Source organism: Saccopteryx bilineata, chromosome 8 (genome assembly GCF_036850765.1).
Source record: "Saccopteryx bilineata isolate mSacBil1 chromosome 8, mSacBil1_pri_phased_curated, whole genome shotgun sequence".
In the NCBI taxonomy this organism is placed as follows: Eukaryota; Metazoa; Chordata; class Mammalia; order Chiroptera; family Emballonuridae; genus Saccopteryx; species Saccopteryx bilineata.
The window spans coordinates 92,921,863-92,949,085 of record NC_089497.1 but is presented as its reverse complement, the minus strand read 5'-3'; the positions used below and the strand labels follow the sequence as shown (position 1 = coordinate 92,949,085).

Here is a 27,223-nt window from a genome sequence, read left to right as displayed (position 1 = left end):
TAGCAAATAGAATACAACAACATTTTAAAAAAATAATACATCATGATCAAGTGCGATTCATCCCAGAATCTCAAGGATGGTTCAACATACGTAAAACGGATAACATAATACACCATATCAACAAAACAAAGAACAAAAACCACATGATCTTATCAATAGATGCAGAAAAGGCTTTTGATAAAATACAACACAATTTTATGTTTAAGACTCTCAACAAAATGGGTATAGAAGGAAATTATCTCAACATGATAAAGGCCATATATGATAAACCATTAGTTAACAGTATATTAAATGGCACAAAACTGAAGGCTTTCCCCCTTAAATCAGGACCAAGACAGGGTTGTCCACTCTCTCCACTCTTATTTAATGTAGTACTAGAGGTTCTAGCTAGAGCAATCAAACAAGGCAAAGAAATAAAAGGCATCCATATTGGAAAAAAACTAAAGGTATCACTTTTTGCACATAATATTATTCTATACATCGAAAACACCAAAGAATCTACAAAAAGACTACTAAAAAAAATAAGCCAATACAGTAAGGTCACAGTATACAAAATTAGCATACAAAAGTCAATAGCTTTTCTATATGCCAACAATGAAACATTTGAGAACGAACTCAAAAAAATAATCCCCTTCACGATTACAACAAAAAAAATAAAATACCTAGCAATAAACATAAAAAAGAATGTAAAGGACTTATATAATGAAAACTACAAACCATTGTTAAGGGAAATCAAAAAAGATACAATGAGATGGAAGAATATTCCTTGTTCTTGGCTACGAAGAATAAATATATTCAAGATGTCCATATTACCCAAAGCAATATACAAATTTAATGCAATTCCCATCAAAATTCCAATGCATTTTTTTAAAGAAATGGAGAAAAAAATCATCAGATTTATATGGAACTATAAAAAACCCCGAATAGCCAAAGCAATCCTAAAGAAAAAAAACGAACTGGGGGCATTACAATACCTGACTTCAAACTATATTATAGAGCCACGACAATCAAAACAGCATGGTATTGGCAGAAAAATAGACACTCAGGCCAATGGAACAGAATAGAAAGTCCAGAAATAAAACCACATATATATAGTCAAATAATTTTTGATAAAAGGGCCAAAAACACACAATGGAGAAAAGAAAGCCTCTTCAATAAATGGTGCTGGGAAAACTGGAAAACCACATGCAAAAGAATGAATACAGTTTGTCCCCCTTGTACTAAAATTAGTCCAAAATGGATCAAACACCTAAATATAAGACCTGAAACAATAAAGTACATAGAAGAAGGCATAGGTTCTAAACTCATGGACCTTGGTTTTAAAGAGCATTTTATGAATTTGACTCCAAAGGCAAGGGAAGTGAAGGCAAAAATTAATGAATGGGACTACATCAGACTAAGAAGTTTTTGCTCAGCAAGAGAAACTGACAACAAAATAAACAGACAGCCAACTAAATGGAAAATGATATTTTCAAACATAGGTCAGATAAGGGCCTAATATCCAAAATATACAAAGAACTCATAAAACTCAACAACAAACAAACAAACAATCCAATAAAAATATGGGAAGAGGACATGAACAGACACTTCTCCAGGAAGAAATACAAATGGTCTACATATATATGAAAAGATGTTCATTTTCATTAGTTATTAGAGAAATGTAAATCAAAACTGCAATGAGATACCACCTCACATCTGTTAGAGTAGCTATTTTCAACAAGACAGGTAATAGCAAATGTTGGAGAGGCTGTGGAGAAAAAGGAACCCTCATTCACTGTTGGTGGGAATGTAAAGTAGTACAACCATTTTGGAAAAAAGTATGGTGGTTCCTCAAAAAACTGAAAATAGAACTACCGTATGACCCAGCAATCCCTCTACTGGGTATATACCCCAAAAACTCAGAAACATTGATACGTAAAAACACATACAGCCCCATGTTCATTGCAGCATTGTTCACAGTGGCCAAGACATGGAAACAACCAAAAAGCCCTTCAATAGAAGACTGGATAAAGAATATGTGGCACATATACACTATGGAATACTACTCAGCCATAAGAAATGATGACATCGGATCATTTACAACAAAATGGTGGGATCTTGCTAACAAACAGTATACCTGGTAAAATAAGTAAATCAGAAAAAATCAAGAACTGTATTATTCCATACGTAGGTGGGACATAAAAATGAGACTAAGAGACATTGATATAGAGTGTGGTGGTTATGGGAGGGGGAGGAGGGAGAGGAAAAGGGGGAGGTGGAGGGGCACAAAGAAAACTAGATAGAAGGTGACAGAGGACAATCTGACTTTGGGTGATGGATATGCAACATAATTGATTGACAAGATAACCTGGACATGTTTTCTTTGAACATATGTACCCTGATTTATTGATGTCACCCTAGTAAAATTAATTTTTAAAAAACACAAATATTGATCTTTTTCAATATGGAAGGTACAATCATGAGGAAAATCCTATATCCAATCAGTTTAAACGTTCCTGTATTCATACTTTCCATTTTATTCTATTTAAGATATTTTCTAGCCTGACCTGTGGTGGCACAGTGGATAAAGCGTCGACCTGGAAATGCTGAGGTCGCCGGTTCGAAACCCTGGGCTTGCCTGGTCAAGGCACATATGGGAGTTGATGCTTCCAGCTCCTCCCCCCTGTCTCTCTCCCCCCGCCTCTCTGTCTCTCTCTCTCCCTATCTCTCTCCTCTCTAAAATGAATAAATAAAATTTAAAAAAAAATTAAAAAAAAAAAAGATATTTTCTAAAGAAAAAATTTAAACATATTATTTATTCCACTGCAAATAGATTACATTAGGTTACCATGACAGAACAATTCTCACCAGTATTTGTTGTTTTAATTTCCTCAGCAGTATAGCCATGGTTATTTGCGAAGAAACACCAAGGAATAACAGAGTTATTCCATGGTTTCCAGCAGCAACCTCGCAATGCACAAATGGCCTGATAAAACATTCAAAAGAGGAATCATATGATTAGTACTATTATCATTTGTGTCAGTCTTATTTTTTAAATATCCATACAATTAAATGCTTGAATGAATGTTTTAAAAAGAAGTTTTTTGATTCATGTATGTACATTAGGATATCACTTATTCTTTCGTTCTTTTCACTTGAAATTTTTTTTGTGTATCAAATTAATTACATTGTTTCAGAAATCAATGCTTCAAGTTGTTCAAATTTACATACCAGTGCACATTCATTGTAAACTTGTGTATTTTCAAGGTACCTGCCCCCTAGGTAATTATAATATAATCTAGTTAGTTTTCATTCAGTTAATGAAAAGAGTTAAAATATTCACTGTATACCAATTATGTATCAAGGTGAAAGTGAGATTATGAAGACAAAGATATGGCCTGACCTCAACCCTACATAATATGTGTAAGGTATTTACTTCCAGTGAATTGGTAGTTCAATATTTACATAAACTATTTAAACTAGTTTAAGCACCAGATTGCAGCCATTATAGTTTATGTATAAAGGAAAATAGTGTATCGTCAGTAATTTTATGATCTACACTGAAAAATGTGTGGAGTGGAAGAAAAATTATACAATGGTTACAAAAAAGTTAAGCCACTTGTGATGGGTTAGCATTAATTTAATTAAAATCTACTTAGTAGTGTGACATGTTTCAACCTATGAACGTCTATAGTTTCTATTTTCTTGGCTATTTGTCTTAAAAAATCCTCCACACTTAGTATCTGAGGCCATACATGTAAACATTATCTTTATCATTTGCTGTCAAGTTAAACTGGCACCATGTGCACATACAGGTGCACACACCACAAACACAAACATTTACATTGCAAGTGGGAATATAACAAAACCTGACAATTTCTAAGAGTTACTTGTGAAACTAAAGTATGTATGACTTTGGATGAAGCGATTTTATCTCTATCACTGTGGAACAAAATTTTTGTTGCATCCAAAAAAAAAAAAAAAAACACTTATTCTTACCTAATTCAAGTGTGCTGATCTCAAATTGCACATTAGTTTTTCTCTGTAAGCTACAGTTTTTTTTGCAATTCAAGATTTTAGGTTTTCATCTTATTGTAAAATTTTCAATGTTTAGTTTAACATAATGAAGTAGAATGTCTTCTTGGGCATTATCTTTGTGAAAATATAGTAATTTATATAATGCGGTTAATACACTAAAAGATATGATTGCATCAGAATTTGTCTTCAATTTTAAAATAGAATACATAAAACACTTGTTTTAATCTTATAATTTGTGCAAAACTTATTTAAATTCTATTCAGGCAAAAATTTGCGTTTGTAGCTCTTGCGTTTGTGTACTTGTTGAGGAAAATCTCATTAGATGCTCTAGCAGTAGTCTGCTCATCACTAACAGCTCCAAGATTTTCGGGAAACTTATCAAGGTGACTGTTTAGGAAGTGAATCTTAATTCTCATGTTATATTCAATGTCACAGAAAACCAACAGCATCCTTTGAACCAGAAGTTCATAGTTTTCTGTTTTTTTGTTGCCAAGGAAGTTCTTTGTAACTGCCACAAAAGACTGCCATGTTGCTTTCTCCTCCTTATTCATCTTCCTGGTAAATTCTTTGTCACATATGGGATTTCGAATTTGAGGTCCATCAAATACACCTGCTTTTATCTTCTCAAAAGACAAGGCAGGAAAAGCAGAAATAATATGTTGAAAGCATTCCCTTTCTCTATTCAAAGCCTGAACAAACTGCTTCATTAAGCCAAGTTTGATGTGAAGTGGGGGAAAAATGATCCTGTCTCGATTAACTACAGGTTCATTCACAATATTTTGCATCCCTACTTCCAGAGCTTCATGTTTCAGCCACTCCTTCTGTGTCCAGTGTTTCTCCTGAGCTCAGCTGTCCCACAAACACAGAAAGCAAGGATACTTTGTGAAAACTCTCTGTTGTCCTAGCAGGAAATTTACTATTTTAGGATCCACACAAATGATCCAGTTAGCCTCCTCATACTTCAGAAAGTCGAGGACAATTTTTATATCATAATCTTTTCACAGATGAGTTGATAACCAATTGGAACTGCTGCATAAACATTACTGTTGTGTAGGAGAACACATTTTAGACTCCGTTTAGAGCTGTCAAGAAATAGCTGCCATTCTGTTGGAATATAAGTGGTAACACCTAGCTGGCTGAGAAGACTACTGATATCATAACAGTAAACAAAGTGTTTGTCTTCAGAAGAAAAGTCCACAAAAATTTGTTCATGCTTCCTGAAATGGGATACTTTAGCTGACCGGTGAAGTACATTCTTTTCTTGAAAACTTGAGACTAATAAATCAGCTGCTTTCTTTGATAGGCCCAAATTTTTTACTAAGTCATTTAATTAGAGTTGGCTAAACTGCTGAGGGGTTATGACTACTTGGCATCAGAAGAAGACCCTTCAGATTCCACAACCATTTCCTCATGCATCTTATCAAAATACACATGATCACCATGTTCACTTTCTTCATCCTTGGAAGAAATAAAACCATTGAAAACTGGAACCAGGAATGTCTCAGAGTGTGAGATAGGTCATATTGCTGAAGGAATGTTAGGATATGCGATCATATGCCATTTTTTCTTGCAGATGCCCTTTGTATGGATCAGACAGAAATAACAGTCACTGCTGTGGTCCTTAGGTTCATGCTAAACCATGAGAATACCAAAATGGAATTTTTTGAGTTTTCCTTTTGTCCAGTCATGAAGCCTTTGCTCACAATTATGACACACCATATGAGGAGCCCAATTATTGTTTTGACCACTAAGTGGAACTTGAAAATAGGCAATATATGCACGTGTCACAAATGATGAAATATTGTGCCATTGATGCTGAAGTGTGTAACAGCCACATATATAACAGAAGGTGTCATGATTATTCTTACATTTATGCCTACTCAAAGAAGCCATAATTCAATCTTATAACAAAATAAGGGGGTTTTTTTGTCAGATAATAATTTTTTACATTTAAAAAAAACTACAATTATGTAAAAGTGATGTTTGTAAAACATCAATTGCCTTGTGGTTATGTTCAATCCAAGAGTCATTGACCTTTAACTCGAATTTAAAAAGCAATACATGCCATTAACTGTAACAAAAAAAATTAAAATTGCATAAATAGTAGAGCATACACTGAAAAATCTATTTCAGATTTTGAATCAGTGATGCAGACATATATAAAATCAGTTCTAAAACCTCATGCAACAGAAAATGAAAAAAAAAACTGTTCCCAAGTGTTATCTAATGCAGAAACACTCATAGCAATACAAAGAGATAATTATATAAAAATTGTCACATAAAGTAGTTTTTATAAAAAATATTTTTAAATGGTACAAATAGTACATATATACATTGATTTGGGAAGGTGCTAAATTTTGAACAGGAGAGAAAATAAATAAGCAAATTATAGTAATATTTTTCTAAAATAAAAAAATATGTGTATCTTGTCAAATGAAGTTACATGAAGTTCCTCCCATTGTACTATGTGAGTTTCTTTCAACTGTTGTGACATCCATAAAAAAAGTGGTTTGAGTTAACAGAAATTTATTCTCTCAGAGTTCTGGAGTCTAGAAATGCCAATGCTGGTGTTAGCAGAAAGAACCAGGCTTCCTCAGAGGCCAAAATGAATATTTGTGTATTCCTAGCTTCTGGAGGCTCCTGGCAACCACTGGCATTCTTTGTTTTAAAGATACATTATTCCAATCTGTACTTCCATCTTCATGTGGCCTTCATCCTTGTGATTCTCTTTGTGTCACGTCTCTCTTATAAGGACACTAGTCATTAGATTTAAGGCCCACCCTTATCCACTATGACCTTATTTAACTACCTCAATATGCAAAGACCCAATTTCCAAATAAGGTCATATATGAGGCTTCAAATAAATGTAAAAATTTGCAAGACATCACTCAACACACATATATATTATGTACTAATTTTAAAATGCATGTCCTCTTCATTGCTTTTAATATATAAATAATTTTGAGGATTTTTGTATAGATTTTGATACTTGTTATTTATTTTTAATCATTCTATTTCTAAGAATTTCAGGCATTTTCTCCAATTACTTTTAATTCTTAGTCTAACTTCTCTTTCCTTTTTGCTTAATTTGAAAAATCAAAATATTAACACATTAAATATTCACCAATATGCCTGACTGGGTGGTGGTGCAGTGGATAGAGCATCGGGCTGGGATGTGGAGGACCCAGGTTCAAGATCCCGAGGGTACCAGCTTGAGTGCAGGCTCATCTGGTTTGAGCAAAACTCACCAGCTTGAGCCCAAGGTCACTGGCTTGAGGAAGGGGTCACTCAGTCTGCTGTAGACTGCCCTAGTCCAGGCACATATGAGAAATCAATCAATGAACAACTAAGACCCGCAACGAAGAATTGATATTTCTCATCTTTCTCCTTTCCTGTCTGCCTGTCCCTATCTGTCCCTCTCTCTGACACTCTCTGTTTCTACCAAAAAATAAAAATAAAAATAAATAAATAAATAAATAAATAAATATTTACAAATAGGTATAAAATTTAGTAAGGAAAAATAAAATAAATTTATGTTGTTATTTTTATTTTATGTGTAGATAGGTACATATATAGAATTATATGTAATCGTATATGGTGAGTTGACTCTGTGTTATGAACTAAATAAAACCCTCCCATACTTCCTCTGTAAGGAGTCCTAACATTCCAAATGACTGTGTTTGGAGATAAATCTTCAAGGAGGTAATTAATGCTAAATGAGATCATTAACATGAAGCTTTCATCTGATAAGCCTGGAGAAAAGGAAGAGACACTCAAGCTCTCTTTTCATCTTTTTCTGTCTCCAATAATAGAAGACAGATCCACGTGAAGACAAAGGATGACAGCTGTCAGAGATGATGTCAGAGTAATGGCGGGGTAGGAAGCGATACCGATAAATCTCCCCCCAAAACTCAACAAGATCTTCAACCAGAAACAGAAAAACCTATCCTTGGAGCCTCCAGATATTTCGCAATACACCCAAAGGTATGGTCCAGCGAAAAATTGGCTAAATATATAACCAAACCCTGAAGGAAATAGGGAGTAGGAAATGCTCCGCCTTCCTCACTAACCTAAACAGGGCGGCTTTCACTGGAAACTGAGAATATAGAAACTAAGGCAGGCAAAGGGGGTGAATAGATCCAGGCCGTGGCACAAACGGCCGAACCAGGCTGTGGAACGGAGATCCAAGCAAGGAAAACTGTTCCTATGACAACCCGGGCAATACAGCTAACACTCGCGCCAAACCCAGACAAAGAAAGATAAGCGGGACAGCCATTTTACCCAATCTCCTGGTGGGCGCGCACAGATAGTGGGCGAGAGATTCCTTCCAAAGCCCCGGGAGTGTGTACCCGTGTTGTACCACAGAGAGGCAGAGTCAGAGGCCTTTGTGTGGGCCTAAAGCAGAATCTCAGGCCGCCCCAGCGCCTTGAAAAAGCCGCACGCAGAGACGGAGCAAGAGCCAATTCCAATGCTGGAACTTTTCAGTGCGGGCAGGGGGTTTCACTCAGAGGGCGAGACTTCAGGTCTGACATCCTGGCCTGCGCACGCAGATAGTGAGCGAGAGATTCCTCCAAGTGGCTCGGCAGTGCCTGCCCGTGTTATCCTACAGAGGGGCTGAGTCAGGGGCCTTTGTGTGGGCCTAAAGCGGAATCTCAGGCCACCCCAGTGCCTTGAAAAAGCTGCACACAGGGACGGAGCAAGAGCCAATTCCAATGCTGAAACTTTTCAGTACGGGCGGGGGGTTTCACTCAGAGGGCGAGACTTCTGGCCTGACATCCTGATCTGCACGTGCAGATAGTGAATGATAGTTTCCTCCAAGCACCCCGGGAGTGGGTGTCCGCCCGTGTTACCGGACAGAGTGGCAGAGCCAGAGGTCTTTGAGTGGGCGGAAGCCCCGGCTGATTATGCTAGCAGCTCTGATTGACTGAGCCTTACCCAGAGCCCTGTGCTGAGTGTGAATAGAGCGGGGAGTGGCCAGCTCTTTGAGCCTCTTACTATCCAGGCAGAGGCAGCAGCAACCCCATAGCTGGATTATCAGGCTACTAATTGAGGAAGGAAAGACTAGGACAGAGGCTCCAGGAACACGGACTCTCTCACTGTTGGAGCCTATAGATGCTAATGAGCCTCAACTGCCAACGTGATTAAAGCACAATACATAACATTGCCATAGAGACTTATCAACTGCAAACCTCTACCTGAGCATGCCAAAGGGGCAGAACCCGGGGTACAGAGTCACCAACCAGGAAGAGGGAGAGAAAAGGAAAAGCAAGAAGATAACCTCTCAAAATCAAGAATAATCTGCAGACTTTATAACCTATCCCATTTTATTATATTTGTTCGTTTGTTTCTCTTAATTCATCCTTGATTTTTTTTTTCCTCCTCCAATTTGGTCGTTTAACTCTCTAACCGGTTTTACTCTCTCCTCTCCTTGAACTACACTACCCATAAGTGTTACATCTCCCATTATCTTTTCTTTCCTCTTCCTTTTTCTCTATGAGGGTTGCACTCCAAAACCCTTAACTCTCTCTATCTCTCTCTCCTCTTTTTTCTTTTTTCATCTTTCTGTGGTTCCCTCTTCTTTTTCTTTCTCTCTCTTTCTTTTCTCCCTCTATATTAGTTTCTTCCTTTCTCCTTTACGTCTCCTCTCATTCAAACCTCAATAACAAACAAATTATCTTATCTGGGACTCAAACTTATGTTTGTGGCATTTTGGGGGTTTTTTACTTCACCTTTTTAACTCACTAGCAGTGCTCCCATCCCTGGCTCTCCATTTTATCAAGCTCTTGTTCCACTAAATACAATAGTAAGTTTTTAATTTGTCCCCCCATTTTCCTGTTTCCCTCTTATTCCTCTCATCATAACTCTTAGTCAACCAACACCTAAATGCAAATCATTTTATTCTTGATCCAAATTTTTTCAATACTTGCTTTTTATGGGTATATACCCCCCTTTTTTAATTTAATTTAATTTTATTTTTTTATTATTATTTTGCCCCTTTATTACTTTTCCCCAATTCAGGCCCTCCATTACACGCATTGTTTGTTCTATTAAATACAATATAATTCACAGTTCACCACAAGATTTTCTCAAGAAAGAGGGGAGAGGAGAGGAGAGGAAAAAAGGAGGGGAGGAATAATTTCCTTTTTTTAAAAAAAAATTTTTTACTATTTTATTTTTCTTTATTTCATTATTAATTAAAAAAAAAAAACTTTTGGCCCTGGCCGGTTGGCTCAGTGGTAAAGCATCGGCCTGGCGTGCACGGGACCTGGGTTCGATTCCTGGCCAGGGCACATATGAGAAGTGCCCATTTGCTTCTCCACCCCGCCCCCCTCCTTCCTCTCTGTCTCTCTCTTCCCCTCCCACAGCCAAGGCTCCATTGCAGCAAAGATGGCCCAGGCGCTGGGGATGGCTCCTTGGCCTCTGCCCCAGGCGCTAGAGTGGCTCTGCTCGCAGGAGAGCGATGCCTCAGAGGGGCAGAGCATCACCCCCTGGTGGGCAGAGCATCGCCCTTGGTGGGTGTGCTGGGTGAATCCCGGTCAGGCGCATGCGGGAGTCTGTCTGACTGTCTCCCCATTTCCAGCTTCAGAAAAATACAAAAAAAAAAAAAAACCTTTTTTTGATTTTTTATTTTTTTAACTTTTTATTCTTTATTAAATATCATTAATACTATCAACAAAACCACCCTAAGATGCCATTAAGGAAGATAAAATTGAATATCATGGATACAAAAGAAAGAGAGGTAACACAGATAGATGAGGAAAAATCTATGGAGAAAAAATTTAATATATTGGAAAACTTGGAGTTAAACGACAGAGAATTTAAGACAGAAATCCTAAAAATACTCAGAGATATACAAGAAAACACAGAAAGGCAATGCACAGAGCTCAGAAAACAACTCAATGAACACAAAGAATATATGTCCAAGGAAATTGAAACTAAAAACAAATCAAACAGAGATGAAAAACTCAATTCACGAGCTGAAAAACGAGGTAACAAGCTTAGCTAATAGGACAGGCCAGATAATAGAGAGGATTAGTGAAATAAAAGACAAGCAACTTGAGGTACAACAGAGAGAAGAAAGAGACTCAAAAATTTAAAAAAAATGAGATAGTCCTACAAGAATTATCCAACTCCATTATAAAGAATAACAGAAGAATAATAGGTATATCAGAGGGAGAAGAGAGAGAAAATGGAATGGAGAACATACTCAAACAAATAATAGATTGGAACTTCCCAAGCCTGTGGAAAGAACTAAGCCTCAAATTCGAGAAGCAAACAGAACTCCGAGTTTTCTTAACCTCAACAAACCTACTCCAAGGCATAATGAAATTGGCACAAACCAATGGCAAAGAAAAAATTCTCAAGGCAGCCAGGGAAAAGAAGAATACAACATATAAAGGAAGGCCCATTAGATTATCATCAGATTTCTCAGCAGAAACTCTACAAGCTAGAAGAGAGTGGACCCCAATATTTAAAGTCCTGAAAGAGAGGAACTTTCAGCCACGAATACTATACCCATCTAAAGTTATCCTTCAAATATGAAGGAGAAATAAAAACATTCACAGATACAGAAAAGATGAGGGAATTTATCATCAGAAAACCCCCACTCCAGGAATTACTAAAGGGGGTTCTCCAATCAGATACAAAGAACAAAAAAAAAAAAAAAAAACAAGGCCACAAGTAAAAGCTCCAAGAAGAAAACAATAAAACCAAATTAAACTGTAACAACAACAAAAAGAAAGGGGGGAGAGGTTGGAGATTAACAGTAGCAAAGGACGATGGAGTGCAAAAGTACTCACAAAATAGTGTGCTACAATGAACAGGGTAGGAACTCTTTTCATTACTTAAAGGTAACCACCATTGAAAAAACCACCACAGAAGCACATGAGATAAAAAAGATAGCAACAGAGGAAAGATGTATGGAATACAACCAAATAAAAACAAAAGATAGAAAAACGAAAGAGAAGGATCAAACAAGACACAAAACTAACAGAAAGCAATGTATAAAATGGCAATAGGGAACTCATAAGTGTCAATAATTACACTAAATGTAAACGAATTAAACTCACCAATAAAAAGGCACAGAGTAGCAGAATGAATTAAAAAAAAATCCAACTGTATGCTGCCTACAAGAAACTCATCTAAGTAACAAGGATAAAAACAAATTCAAAGTGAAAGGCTGGAAAACAATACTCCAAGCAAATAACAACCAAAAAAAAAGCAGATGTAGCAATACTCATATCTGATAATGCTGACTACAAGACAACAAAAGTACTCAGACACAAAATGGCCATTTCATAATGATTAAGGGGACACTGAATCAAGAAGACATAACAATCCTTAATATATATGCACCAAATCAAGGAGCACCAAAATATATAAGACAGCTACTTATTGACCTTAAAACAAAAACTGACAAAAATACAATCATACTTGGAGACCTCAATACACCGCTGACGGCTCTAGATCAGTCATCCAAACAGAGAATCAACAAAGATATAGTGGTCTTAAACAAAACACTAGAGCACCTGGATATGACAGACATCTACAGGACATTTTATCCCAAAGTGACTGGGTATACATTTTTCTCCAGTGTACATGGATCATTCTCAAGAATTGACCATATGTTGGGCCACAAAAACAACATCAGCAAATTCAGAAAAATCGAAGTTGTACCAAGCATATTTTCTGATCATAAAGCCTTGAAACTAGAATTCAACTGCAAAAAAGAGGAAAAAAATCCCACAAAAATGTGGAAACTAAACAACATACTTCTAAAAAATGAATGGGTCAAAGAAGAAATAAGTGCAGAGATCAAAAGATATATACAGACTAATAAAAATGACAATATGATATATCAGAATCTATGGGATGCAGCAAAAGCAGTGATAAGAGGGAAGTTCATATCACTTCAGGCATATATGAACAAACAAGAGAGAGCCGAAGTAAACCACTTAACTTCACACCTTAAGGAACTAGAAAAAGAAGAACAAAGACAACCCAAAACCAGCCGAAAAAAAGGAGATAATAAAAATCAGAGCAGAAATAAATTAAATAGAGAACAGTAAAACTATAGAAAAAATTAATAGAACAAAGAGCTGGTTCTTTGAAAAGATCAACAAAATTGACAAACCCTTGGCAAGACTTACCAAGGAAAAAAGAGAAAGAACTCATATAAACAAAATCCAAAATGAAAGAGGAGAAATCACCACAGACACCATAGATATACAAAGAATTATTGTAGAATACTATGAAAAACTATATGCTACTAAATTCAACAATCTAGAAGAAATGGATTAATTCCTAGAACAATACAACCTTCCTAGACTGAGTCAAGAAGAAGCAGAAAGCCTAAACAGACCTATTAGTAGAGAAAAAATAGAAAAAACCATTAAAAACTTCCCCAAAAATAAAAGTCCAGGCCCTGACGGCTATAGCAGTGAATTTTATCAAACATCCAAAGAAGATTTGGTTCCTATTCTACTCAAAGTCTTCCAAAAAATTGAAGAAGAAGCAATACTTCCAAACACATTTTATGAGGCCAACATAACCCTCATACCAAAACCAGGCAAGGATGGCACAAAAAAAGAAAACTACAGACCAATATCTCTAATGAATACAGATCCTAAAATACTAAACAAAATACTAGCAAATAGAATACAACAACATATTAAAAAAATAATACATCACGATCAAGTGGGATTCATCCCAGAATCTCAAGGATGGTTCAACATACGTAAAACGGTTAACGTAATACACCATATCAACAAAACAAAGAACAAAAACCACATGATCTTATCAATAGACGCAGAAAAGCCTTTCGATAAAATACAACACAATTTTATGTTTAAGACTCTCAACAAAATGGGTATAGAAGGAAAATATCTCAACATGATAAAGGCCATATATGATAAACCATCAGCTAACATCATATTAAATGGCACTAAACTGAAGGCTTTCCCCCTTAAATCAGGAACAAGACAGGGTTGTCTACTCTCTCCACTCTTATTTAATGTGGTACTAGAGGTTCTAGCCAGGGCAATCAGACAAGACAAAGAAATAAAAGGCATCCTTATCGGAAAAGAAGAAGTAAAGGTATCACTTTTTGCTGATGATATGATCCTATACATTGAAAACCCCAAAGAATCCACAAAAAGACTACTAGGAACAATAAGCTAATACAGTAAGGTCGCAGGATACAAAATTAACATACAGAAGTTAATAGCCTTTCTATATGCCAACAATGAAACAACTGAGAACGAACTCAAAAGAATAATCCCCTTCACAATTGCAACAACAACAAAAAAATACTTAGGAATAAACATAAAAAAGAATGTAAAGGACTTATATAATGAAAACTATAAACCATTGTTAAGAGAAATCAAAAAAGATAAAATGAGATGGAAGAATATTCCTTGTTCTTTGTTAGGAAGAATAAATATAATCAAGATGTCCATATTACCCAAAGCAATATACAAATTTAATGCAATTCCCATCAAAATTCCAATGACATTTTTAAAGAAATAGAGCAAAAAATCATCAGATTTATATGGAACTATAAAAAACCCCGAATAGCCAAAGCAATCCTAAAGAAAAAGAATAAAGCTGGGGGCATTACAATACCTGACTTCAAATTCTATTATAGGGCCACGACAATCAAAACAGCATGGTATTGGCAGAAAAGTAGACACTCAGACCAATGGAACAGAATAGAAAGTCCAGAAATAAAACCACATATATATAGTAAAATAATTTTTGAGAAAGGGGCCAAGAACATGCAATGGAGAAAAGAAAGCCTCTTCAATAAATGGTGCTGGGAAAACTGGAAAGCCACATGCAAAAGAATGAAACTCGACTACAGTTTGTCCCCCTGTACTAAAATTAACTCACAATGGATCAAAGATCTAAACATAAGACCTGAAACAATAAAGTACATACAAGAAGACATAGGTACTAAACTCATGGACCTGGGTTTTAAAGAGCATTTTATGAATTTGACTCCACAGGCAAGAGAAGTGAAGGCAAAAATTAATGAATGGGACTACATCAGACTAAGAAGTTTTTGCTCAGCAAGAGAAACTGATAACAAAATAAACAGAAAGCCAACTAAATGGGAAATGATATTTTCAAACAACAGCTCAGATAAGGGCCTAATATCCAAAATATACAAAGAACTCATAAAACTCAACAACAAACAAACAAACAATCCAATAAAAAAATGGGAAGAGGACATGAACAAACACTTCTCACAGGAGGAAGTACAAAAGGCCAACAGATATATGAAAAGATGCTCATCTTCTTTAGCTATTAGAGAAATGCAAATCAAAACTGCAATGAGATACCACCTCACACCTGTTAGATTAGCTATTATTAACAAGACAGCTAATAGCAAATATTGGAGAAGCTGTGGAGAAAAAGAAACCCTCATCCACTGTTGGTGGGAATGTAAAGTAGTACAACCATTATGGAAGAAAGTATGGTGTTTCCTCAAAAAACTCAAAATAGAACTACCTTATGACCCAGCAATCCCTCTACTGGGTATATACCCCAAAAACTCAGAAACATTGATACATAAAGACACATGCAGCCCCATGTTCATTGCAGCATTGTTCACAGTGGCCAGGACATGGAAACAACCAAAAAGCCCGTCAATAGATGACTGGATAAAGAAGATGTGGCACATATACACTATGGAATACCACTCAGCCATAAGAAATGATGACATAGGATCATTTACAGCAAAATGGTGGGATCTTGATAACATTATACGAAGTGAAATAAGTAAATCAGAAAAAAACAGGAACTGCATTATTCCATACGTAGGTGGGACATAAAAGTGAAACTAGGAGACAGTGATAAGAGTGTGGTGGTTACGGGGGGGAGGGGGGAAAGGGAGAGGGAAAGGGGGAGGAGGAGGGGCACAGAGAAAACTAGATAGAAGGTGACAGAGGACAATATGACTTTGGGTGATGGCTATGCAACAAATTGAAAGACAAGATAACCTGGACTTGTTATCTTTGAATATATGTATCCTGATTTATTGATGTTGCCCCATTAAAAAAAAAAAAAAAAGATGACAGCTGTCTAAAAGCCAGGAAGAAACATCTCACCAGAAATCAATCATGATGGCACCTTGACTTTTAGTATCCAGAATTGTAGGAACCTAAATGTCTCATGCTTAAGTTTACCAAACTGCTTAAATTAACTAGTACAATCTGGGTAGAATTATGGCTGTTTCTTTAAATGTTGTTTTAAGCTCACCCTCTTTTCATAAATGACAAATACAAAATATAGTAGTTAAAATTTGTTAAATTACTAAGTTTAATTTGTTTCACACTGAAAACACTTGTTAACAGGCTGACATCAAAGGCTAAATAGCCCTGGCCATATAGCTCAGTGATTTAGACAATCATCCCAAAGCACAGAGGTTGCGAGTTTAATCTGTGGTCAGGGAACATACAGGAACAGATCAAAATTCCTGTCTCTCTTTCCTTTTCTTTCTCACTAAAATCAGTAAATTAAAAAAAAAATTAAGGCTAAATAATAGGCACCAAAACCTTAAACAATTGGCATTTTATGTTGTTGCTTCTCTTTAAGATTCTAGCAACCCATATTTTTCTTAACAAAATATTATGCTAAGCTTCAGTCATTTCTTAAGGAGAATATTAGCTTAAGGGAATATCTGCCCAATTTGCTCAGTGTGTCACAGTAAACACTATTATTTAGCTTTTTTATCAGGTCATAAGCAATAAAATTCACTATACCTAATGTTGTCTTAAATTTTTTTTTTATCTATTTTGAAGTTTACATGGCAAATCAATCAGAAAATTATATAAGATTCATATATGCATGTTATAAATATATGTTTTTCATAACAGATTATATACATGCATATTATATGTAATATATTTGCTATTATAGAATAAGATATACAGTATTTTACAAATATGCTAAAATTTTAATATATAATGTATAATGTTATATGTTATAAGGTATATAATATTTACATTAAATAGATATTTTAATATAACATATATATATTGAAAAATGTGAATACATACACACACTTATTTTTCTTTATTCCCATGAAAGTTATCAATATCAAAGAAGAATCTATTTAAATTTATATGAATCCATTCAGTTACTTTTAATATTCTCCATTTCAGCTTCTTCTTCCAAATTACCAAATGATAAAATTTAATAATATTCAAAAAATCAGTGTTACTTTATTTTCTACTGACATTTCTTAATGCCATTGTTGAAAATATACTAATAGAGAGTAGATATTCTCTCAAATGTATATTGTCAAAGTATATTTTTAATAAGTTGATTAAAGAAATTAGAATTTTAGAAAGGTTTATAAAATTAACAATAGCTTAAGCACAGGAAACGTTAACTTTTCATTTGAAATAAATATACAGAAAAGCAAGTTCAATCAGTTGTAATCTCTCATCTATTTATACAGAATTATAATAAAAACATAAATGCAACCTAATAGATAGCTACATCTTTAAAATATGAAATTGATCCAACATTGAGTAATAATCTTAATATTATCATTGTTATATATCTATTCATAAAAAAAGAGTTAAGTCTTGTTGCAAACCTGTGTTGGATATTGATCTGGAATGCAGTTTATTCTCTCATTGATGGGCTCATTAAGCTCACTGGGACATTTTCCTGAACTAGGATTCAGAGTCGTTGCATGAGTGGTTGTTGGAGTTGAAGTAGAATCACTACTTTCTGGGAAAGACAAAGGTCAATAAAATAAAATGTAGTACTAAAGTTATTTTTTCATATATTTTATGTAATGCATGCTTTACATTGAAAGAATACATAAATTCATACATAACAAAAATAAACTTTTCATTAAAATAGAACCCACAAGTCAGGTCCTCATTCTCTAAATAAAAAGATCCAAAGGCCATTTAAAAATTGACTATGTGGATCCCTGTTTGGCTGGTTTTTCAGAAAAACAAAATGTATTCACAGAGGGTCTTGAAATAGATTCAAAAGGAAACAAAATGTACATTCTCACCACGTTTACAATTTGGATTGTATAGATGAAAGAATGAAACAACATGGATGAGAAAAGAATGTATAGAAGGAGACAAGAATTAAAAAAGAAAAGGGAAAATAGAAGAATAAAGATACATTGAAGTAAATAGAAAAAAAGGAGGAAATTTCAAAAAGAATAAATTCCAACTCTGTTTAAAAATAGGAACTTTCTAGCCATCAGCTATGGGTAAGATAAAATTGATTGCTTCACAACTGACCAGGTGGTGGCGCAGTGGATAGACCATCAACCTGGGATGCTGAGGACCCAGATTTAAACTCTGAGCCTGCTGACTTGGGTGCGGGGTCACTGGCTATAAAGCATGGGATTATGCACATGACCCCATTGTTGCTGACTTGAGCCCAAAGTCAATGGTTTGAACATGGAGTCATTGGTTTGGCTGGAGCCCACTGGACAAAGCACATGTGAGAAACAATCATTGAACAATTAAGAGTGCCATAACTATAAATTAATGATTCTCATATCTCTCTCTTCCTGTCTGTCTCTGTCTATGTCTCACTCTCTCACTAAAACAAAACAAAACAAAACCCCAGATTGCTTCACAATGTAGTAAATTTTTGGTTTACTGAAAGAAGGTAAAACAAAATAGCTGCAGTAGAAAATGATAACTATGGTTATCTTGAAGATAATTTGTTAACATCCTTTCTAGTTTTAATTTGGTCAAGATAGAATGCTGAAAAGAGAAAGTAGGTTAGGTGGACTAGAGTACTATGCAACTCTTAGATAATTTACAAAGAAGATATACACTTCAAGCTTTGCTTCCCCTTTCCTCCTTTTTTTATACAACCACTCTCACCCCATTCTTTCCAAAATGGAACTTAAGACAAAGAGGTTGTTTCCCAAAGTATTCCACCTCTATTCCTTTGAAGTGTATGAAAGCCAGAGTATAAACCCAGGTCTTCCCACTGTTTGGAAGAGCCTCGCTGTTATGTCACCTTCCATTAACACCTTGATTCCTTTGTCTCATTGCTATTTCTAAAGCAACTCAATGTGGGGAAAGCCATTAATGTGAAGGCACAAAAATTCCTTACTTAAAGTGGATTTTCATTGAAATAACTGGAATATAGTGGATAAAAATGTTATAGTAAATAAGCAACTTACAGAAGATCTTTTTTTTACAATGTTTATCTCACATGAATTATTTTTCCAAATCTATGACTATTAGGCAGTAAACTTTATCTTAACTTCGTATTGCGCAAATGTTTTTAACAATACTTACCTTCAACAGCAGATGTGTTGGTTGCTAAAACAGCAACTACAGCAATAGCTATTATTGTAACTATAACAAAGAGCACAATCAGAGAGATTTCTAATCCACTAAACTTCTTCCTTGCCATCTAAAAAAAGGAAGAGATAACATGTTTAAAATGTAAAATATATAACTACAAAAAAACAACCATTGTTATCTTAAAATTATATAAACTTTTTTGAGCTAAGCACAGCATATGCAGAACTGGAAACAGCTCCATAAATTTATAATCTAAAATAATATACATCAGAAAATATGTAAATGAGACATTCAGCTTGAAGTAAAAAGAGTGAATTCAAAATGAGCATTATAGTAATACACTAAAATGAAAACAAAAGAAAAAAAATCTCCAAGTAAGTATATCTTGCTTTCTCATTTTAAAGCATTTTTCAAGTCAAGAAACCTCACATTTGCACTATGTTTTTTAATTCTCACAAAGGTACAGTCTATAAAGGAAACAGTGTTAGTCACCTTTTTCTTAAGAACTTCAAAGTAAAAATTCTAGTTTTTCCTGCTTTAGCTATTGTCTTTCAAATTCAGTTTTCTCTTAAACATATCAAAGAATGATCATAAGTATAAATATATGAGAAAAATATATAAAACATAAATAAAAGTATAAATATAAAATATATATATAAATAAGAAATAGAAAAATATACATATTTTATATATGCAGTATATATTTGAGGGTTGCTGTTTTTACAAAAGGATTCAAACTATATGACCTTCAAGTTATTTTCTCAAATAACAAATAAAATATATTATACAAAATATATATTTACTTTAAGATATCATTATGCATTTGAGTTAGTATGCAGAGAGTACTCTTCTCTAGTAATTACCATTTTCTTTATTTTATTTTTCTGAAGTGAAAAGTAGAGAGGCAGGCAGAAAGACAGATTCCCGCATGTGCCTGACCGTGATCCACCTGGCATGCCCACCAGGGGGGCAATGCTCTGCCTATGTGGGGCGTTGTTCTGTTGCAACCAGAGCCATTCTAGCACCTGAAGTGGAGGTCATGGAACCATCCTCAGTGCCCGGGCCAACTTTGCTCCAATGGAGCCTTTGCTGTGGAAGGGAAAGAGAGAGATAGAGAGAAAAAAGGAAAAGGGTGGAGAAGCAGATGGGTGTTTCTCCTGTGTACCTGACCAGGAATCAAACCCAGGACTTCCACATATCAGGCTGATGTTCTACCATACATCCAACCAGCCAGGGCCCTTTCTTTTTTTTTTTTTAATTTTTTTTATTTATTCATCTTAGAGAGGAGAAAGAGAGAGAGAGAGAGAGAGAGAGAGAGAGAAAGGGGGAAGGAGCAGGAAGCTTCAACTCCTATATGTGCCTTAGACCAGGCAAGTGCAGGGTATTGAACCAGTGACCTCAGCATCCAGGTCGATGCTTTATCCACTGCACCACCACAAGTAAGGCAGAGAGAAGGGGGAGGAGCTAGAAGCATCAACTCCCATATGTGCTTTGACCAGGCAAGCCCAGGGTTTTGAACTGGCTACCTCAGCGTTTCCAGGTCGACGCTTTATCCACTGCACCACAACATTTTTTCTTTTCTTTTCTTTTTTTGAGAGAGGAAAGGAGAGGCAGAGAGAGAGATCTGTTTTTCTATGTACTCTGACCTGGGAACTTTGTGTGTCAGGACAATGCTCTAATAACCAATTGAGCTATCTAGCCAGGCCTCTAGTAATTATCTTAAAGCTTATTTGTTTAATTTAGTTTGACCATACATCTCTCATCTTTTCTAGTCTCAAGTTTTTAAGGCTTTTCTGTGTTCTATAATCTTAATATAAATCTTAATTCAATGGCATATACTCAGATGATAATTTATAATATCTATGGAAAACACTTTAATAAATTGCTGGTTTTATCATCAGTTATTTCTTGGAGGAACTCTCACATTAGTCCTTCTTCCTGTACAAACTATGTTAATTCATATACCAAATTGTCTCACCTAAAAACTTCTTTTCCCTCTTCCATATCATTCTAGCACATTCAATCATTCCACAAGTCTTATTGATTCTATAACCAAATTAATTTCAGAATTACACCCTCATCCTACCAGCACAAGTGCAACATCATTTTTAGATACCATGTCTTCTAAGTTCATGCTATTTAATCTTTCATCAGTCTTTCTATATCTGCTCTTTGAGGTTAGTTCCAATTTCTGCCGAGTTCAATTGTGATTTTCTTGTGTTCAATTTTTTCTATTCTTGTAGGCAGAGTAAATGTATATCTTTTCCAATTTACCATATCACATAGAAACTCTATTTTAATTATTTATGCATATGTTAATTTCCTCTATTGGCTGTTGTATTTTTTTTATGTGAGAGGACCGAAGATAGTGAGGAAGACTCCCGCATCCACCAGGACTGGAATTCACCTGGCAACCCCATCTGGAGCCTAAGCTCAAGTACTGAGCTATTTTTAGCTGATGCACTCCAACAGAGCTATCCTCAGTGCCCAGGGCCATGCTCAAGCAAATGGAGCCACTGACTGTGGGAGGGAAAGAGAGAGAGAAAGGGAAGAAGAAGGAGAGGAGAAGTAAATGGTCATTTCTCCTGTGTGACTTGACTGGTAATCGAACCCAGGGTTTCCATATGCTAGGTCAACAGTCTAGCCACTGAATCACTGGCCAGAGCCAAACTGTTATATTTAGAAAGCAAGAATCATGAAAGCAGATCAAAGCCTGACGCTAAGTACAATCTCCATTTTTAAAATATATCTTATTATGAATGCTTAATGATTAACATATTGTAATTAAGAGATATGTAAGCTGCCTATTGCATTGGTAACATTCAGACAACCTAAATGTAACCTAAACTTACAAGGTGATATATAAAGCTGTTTAGAAAATGAAGCTTAGTTACTCAATGTTATATAAGAGATGACAGTTGCATTTAATATTAAACTTTAATTAAATTTAAGTCTCACTCAAAGTAATATCTTACTTTGGTATCAAGAAGCCTATAAAAATGACTGTTTTTGTTGTTGTTGTTGTTGTTAAGAGAAGTCTAAAAAGTACATATTGTCATGAAACAATGCTCTTGTATCTAGAAAATGAGAACAAAATTAATGTATTAAAATTAAAATACTCATGTGACTAGTCATAAATAATCAGTTCATATGTTCTAGATTGTGATTACAGTGACAATATTTTGAATCCAGTAATTTTGAGCAACATATTTTTAGGGAAATTATATAATGATGTTCTTTGTATATTATTTTCAAAATCAGCAATACATTATTAAATAGTAGTTTGATGAATGATCTTTAAAATATCTGCTAAGAAAGATTAAATGTTTTATGAATGTAACAGTCTACTCTGCCTATATATATTTTCTTAGATGAAATATATTTAATCATACCTAATTAGAGTATGTTTCTATATTACAAAATATTTTGATCTTTATGCTTTTTTATATAAAGTAATTAAACCAAACCTGTTATGATGCCAATTAAGTCTTAAAAAAGCTAGAATGAAAATCTGGGCAAAGAAAATATTCTTGGATCTTAAAAAATGGAAATGTTTTCTTCTCTTTGAACAGAAGGGGTTATTTAAATTTTGTTATTTTGATACTCTAAACAAGTGTAGACAGACAGAAATAGTACTAACATAAATTTAAGGGAATATGTTAATTACTTGGAAACATGAAAGTAACAAAGAAATATTATCCATAAACTTACCTTATTTCATAGCCTGTTCTGCTTGCTGTTTTCTACCAGAGCTGGGTAAGGCCAAAAAAGTAATGATCAAAGAAAGTTGTCCAGGTATATATTGACCCACTCATAAAGTTTTATTGTACTCTCAAATAGCTTATCAGTCTTAATAAACATGTTCAACATGCTATTGTAAAAAGCTTTCACCCTGAAAATAGTTTGGGTAAATATTGCTCTCTGGCAATCTAAGTTAATTAATAATTGTATTCTCACACAGTCATTAATATCTGTAAGCTATGATTTAGTATAAGAACATAAGAGTATGTACTTTTATTGTTCTTTTCCCTTTTGAAACTTTAATTTTGTTCATTATTTAGATTTTTAAAAATAACTGTTTTATCTCATTGTGTGACATTTAAATTCTCACTGGAAAGTAGCAACATGTCTGTTAGCTGTAATTTGGAAAAGATGTACAGAAACTAATACTTAAAAGATAATCAATCATAAAGAATAATGATTAACTAAAAGTTATCTTCTGAATCTCATCATTAATCTTATAGTTGAAGAACTAGAGTTTCAGGTTTCTTTGGATATTTTCCCAGAAGTGGAATTGCTGGGTCTTAAGTAGTTCCATTTTTGAATTTTTGAGATAATTCCATATTGTTTTCCCCTAAATTCATTACAACATTATTTACAATAGCCAAGTAATGAAACACACCAACTTCCTATTAGAAGATGAGTGGAATTAAAAGCTGTGATACATTTACACCATGAAATACTACTCAGCTATAAAAAATAAAATATTACCTTTTGCAACAGCATGGATAGACCTGGAGATTATTATGTTCAGTGAAATAAGCCAGTCAGAGAAAGACAAGCACCATATATTTTCATTTAAATTTGGAATTCAATTACCAAAATAAGTTGGCAAAATAGAAACAGAATCACTGATATGGAGAACAGTCTGAAAATTGTCAGAGGAGCCAAGGATATGGGGGCTGGGTGAAAAGGCAAAGGGTTTAAGCAATGAAAAAAACTTATAAACACAAACAACAATATGGGGATTGCAGGAGGGAAAAGAAAAGGGGAGGATAGAAGTGGGATAGATAGTGATGGAGGGAAACTGGACTTGAGGTTGAATAACACACAGTCCAATATACAGATAAAGTATTTTAGAATTGTGCAGTGAAGCTTGTATAGTTTTATTATGTGAAGTCACGGCAATAAATTCAATAAAAATTGTTTAAAAGGTTGAAGAATCTATAAAGTTTATAAAAATATAATGTAAAAGTAGAGATATATAAGTAAGTAATCCAAAATGAAAATGAAAACGTTTTAATCTATTTTTATTAAAAGTATTAATATTATTATAAATATTTACAATTTTATACAGAAAAAATTAGAGTATGAAACATATTATGGGTTTAAACTAGAAAATTTACATGCGAATTTTTCAATATAAAAGACCTCAGAAAATTTCCACTTGTATTATATATTCCTGAGAAACTGAAGACAAGTTTGTTAATTTCTTTAAGTTTATGACTCTTTATCTAAACTGTAAAAATTAAAATACTTATCCAAAAAGTGATTGTGAGAATTATATTAGATAAATAATCTATTATCGTTATTGCAGCTCTTCTATCATGAAGAAAGTACAATTTGACACAAAAAAGGTTAGTATCTGAGTTTTGCACAAAATCTGGCAACACTCTTTTTAAAGAAATATATATATATTAAAAATTGTCCACAAAAAGTAGCTAGTGTTTTTGAGATTAAAGAGAAACAATAAAAGAAGTATGTGCTTGGATTACTGAATGACTCTGGGAAGATACAAAGAAGAACATGCAGTGGATAAAGAGCAATGATATGGAAATATGAATAATTTCTTTTTATTTTATTTTATTTTTTTTTTCTGAAGCTGGAAATGGGAAGAGACAGTCAGACAGACTCTCGCATGCGCCCGACCGGGATCCACCCAGCACGCCCACCAGGGGCAACACTCTGCCCAACAGGGGGCGATGCTCTGCCCCTCTGGGGCATCACTCTGCTGCAACCAGAGCCACTCTAGCGCCTGGGGCAGAGGCCAGGGAGCCATCCCCAGTACCCGGGCCATCTTTGCTCCAATGGAACCTTGGCTGAGGGAGGAGAAGAGAGAGACAGAGAGGAAGGAGGGGGGTGGAGAAGCAAATGGGCGCTTCTTCTATGTGCCCTGGCCAGGAATCGAACCTGGGTCCCCCGCACGCCAGGCCGACGCTCTACCGCTGAGCCACTGGCCAGGGCCTGGAAATATGATTAGAATCATTGTAGAATGGTCTCAGTGAGCAGAACTAAGTCCAATGTCATAAAAATTAAGAGAATATGAGTGATTTACTCTTGATACTGAGAGTACAAAATTATATATGTAAAAAATGTCATTAAACCTATCCAAATCCCTTAAAACCAAGATGTGAATGTAACAAAGTCACAGGATATAAGGTCAACATGCAAAGTCAGTCATGTTCCGATATAAATATTAAAAAATTGAAACTAAAATATATAAATATATTTATCTAACATATATATTTATAGATACAAATATAGATACTCTATAGTAGCATTAAAAATGAGTACTTGGGTATAAATCTAAAAAGTATATGCAGAACATCTGAAAAAAATAAAATGTTGGTAAAAGAAATCAAAGACCTGTGTCTCTCCTTTCCTTTCATTCTCTGTCTAAATTTACTAAATATATATTTTTTAAATTAAAGATCTATAAACTTACCAATAAAAAGATATAGAGTAGCAGAATAGATTAAAAAAGAAAATCTAACTGTATGCTGCCTACAGGAAACACATCTAAGCAACAAGAATAAAAACAAATTCAAAGTGAAAGGCTGGAAAAAATTACTCCAAGCAAACAACACCCAAAAAAAGCAGGTGTAGCAATACTCATATCTAATAATGCTGACTACAAGACAGAAAAAGTACTCAGAGACAAAAATGGTCATTTCATAATGATTAAAGGGACACTGAATCAAGAAGACATAACAATCCTTAATATATATGCACCAAACCAAGGAGCACCAAAATATATAAGAGAGCTACTTACTGACCTTAAAACAAAAACTGACAAAAATACAATCATACTTGGAGACCTCAATACACCGCTGACGGCTCTAGATCGGTCATCCAAACAGAGAATCAATAAAGATATAGTGGCCTTAAACAAAACACTAGAACACCTGGATATCATAGACATCTACAGGACACTTCATCCCAAAGCGACAGAGTATACATTTTTCTCTAGTGTACATGGAACATTCTCAAGAATTGACCATATGTTGGGCCACAAAGACAATATCAGCAAATTTAGAAAAATTGAAATTGTACCAAGCATATTCTATGATCATAAAGCCTTGAAACTAGAATTCAACTGCAAAAAAAAGGGGGAAAAACCCACAAAAATGTGGAAACTAAACAACATACTTCTAAAAAATGAATGGGTCAAAGAAGAAATAAGCACAGAGATCAAAAGATATATACAGACAAATGAAAATGACAATACGACATATCAGAATCTCTGGGATGCAGCAAAAGCAGAAATAAGAGGAAAGTTCATATCACTTCAAGCCTATAAGAACAAACAAGAGAGAACCCAAGTAAACCACTTAACTTCACACCTTAAGGAACTAGAAAAAGAAGAACAAAGAAAACCCAAAACCAGCAGAAGAAAGGAGATAATAAAAATCAGAGCAGAAATAAACAAAAGAGAGAACAGAAAAACTATAGAAAAAATCAATAAAACAAGGAGCTGGTTCTTTGAAAAGATCAACAAAATTGACAAACCCTTGGCAAGACTCACCAAGGAAAAAAGGCACAGGACTCAAATAAATAAAATCCAAAATGAAAGAGGAGAGATCACCACAGACATCATAGATATACAAAGAATTATTGTAGAATACTATGAAAAACTATATGCCACCAAATTCAGCAATCTAGAAGAAATGGATAAATTCCGAGAACAATACAACCTTCCTAGACTGAGTCATGAAGAAGCAGAAAGCTGAAACAGACCAATTAGCAGGGAGGAAATAGAAAAAACTATTAAAAACCTCCCCAAAAATAAAAGTTCAGGCCCAGATGGTTATACTAGTGAATTCTATCAAACATTCAAAGAAGACTTGGTTCCTATTCTACTCAAAGTCTTCCAAAAAATTGAAGAAGAAGCAATACTTCCA

The 27,223-nt window shown here is 34.7% G+C and overlaps 1 protein-coding gene across 3 annotated transcripts in view; it reads right to left on the bottom strand.

Moving 5' to 3' along the window:
- SI (sucrase-isomaltase) overlaps positions 1–23,080 on the bottom strand; it is a 140,663-nt gene extending 117,583 nt beyond the window's left edge. For 2 of the 3 annotated variants that reach the window (XM_066241417.1, XM_066241420.1), the window contains exons 1-4: positions 23,034–23,080; positions 19,314–19,431; positions 17,624–17,760; positions 2,848–2,965 (exon numbers count right to left, since the gene is read on the bottom strand). In XM_066241417.1, coding sequence (XP_066097514.1) covers positions 2,848–2,965; positions 17,624–17,760; positions 19,314–19,431 — 373 coding nt within the window. In that variant the 5' untranslated portion in view covers positions 23,034–23,080. Of the gene's footprint in view, positions 1–2,847; positions 2,966–17,623; positions 17,761–19,313; positions 19,432–22,297; positions 22,400–23,033 lie in introns of all 3 variants that reach the window. The other variant, XM_066241419.1, reaches the window with a different exon arrangement.
- Positions 23,081–27,223: the final 4,143 nt, after the last annotated feature.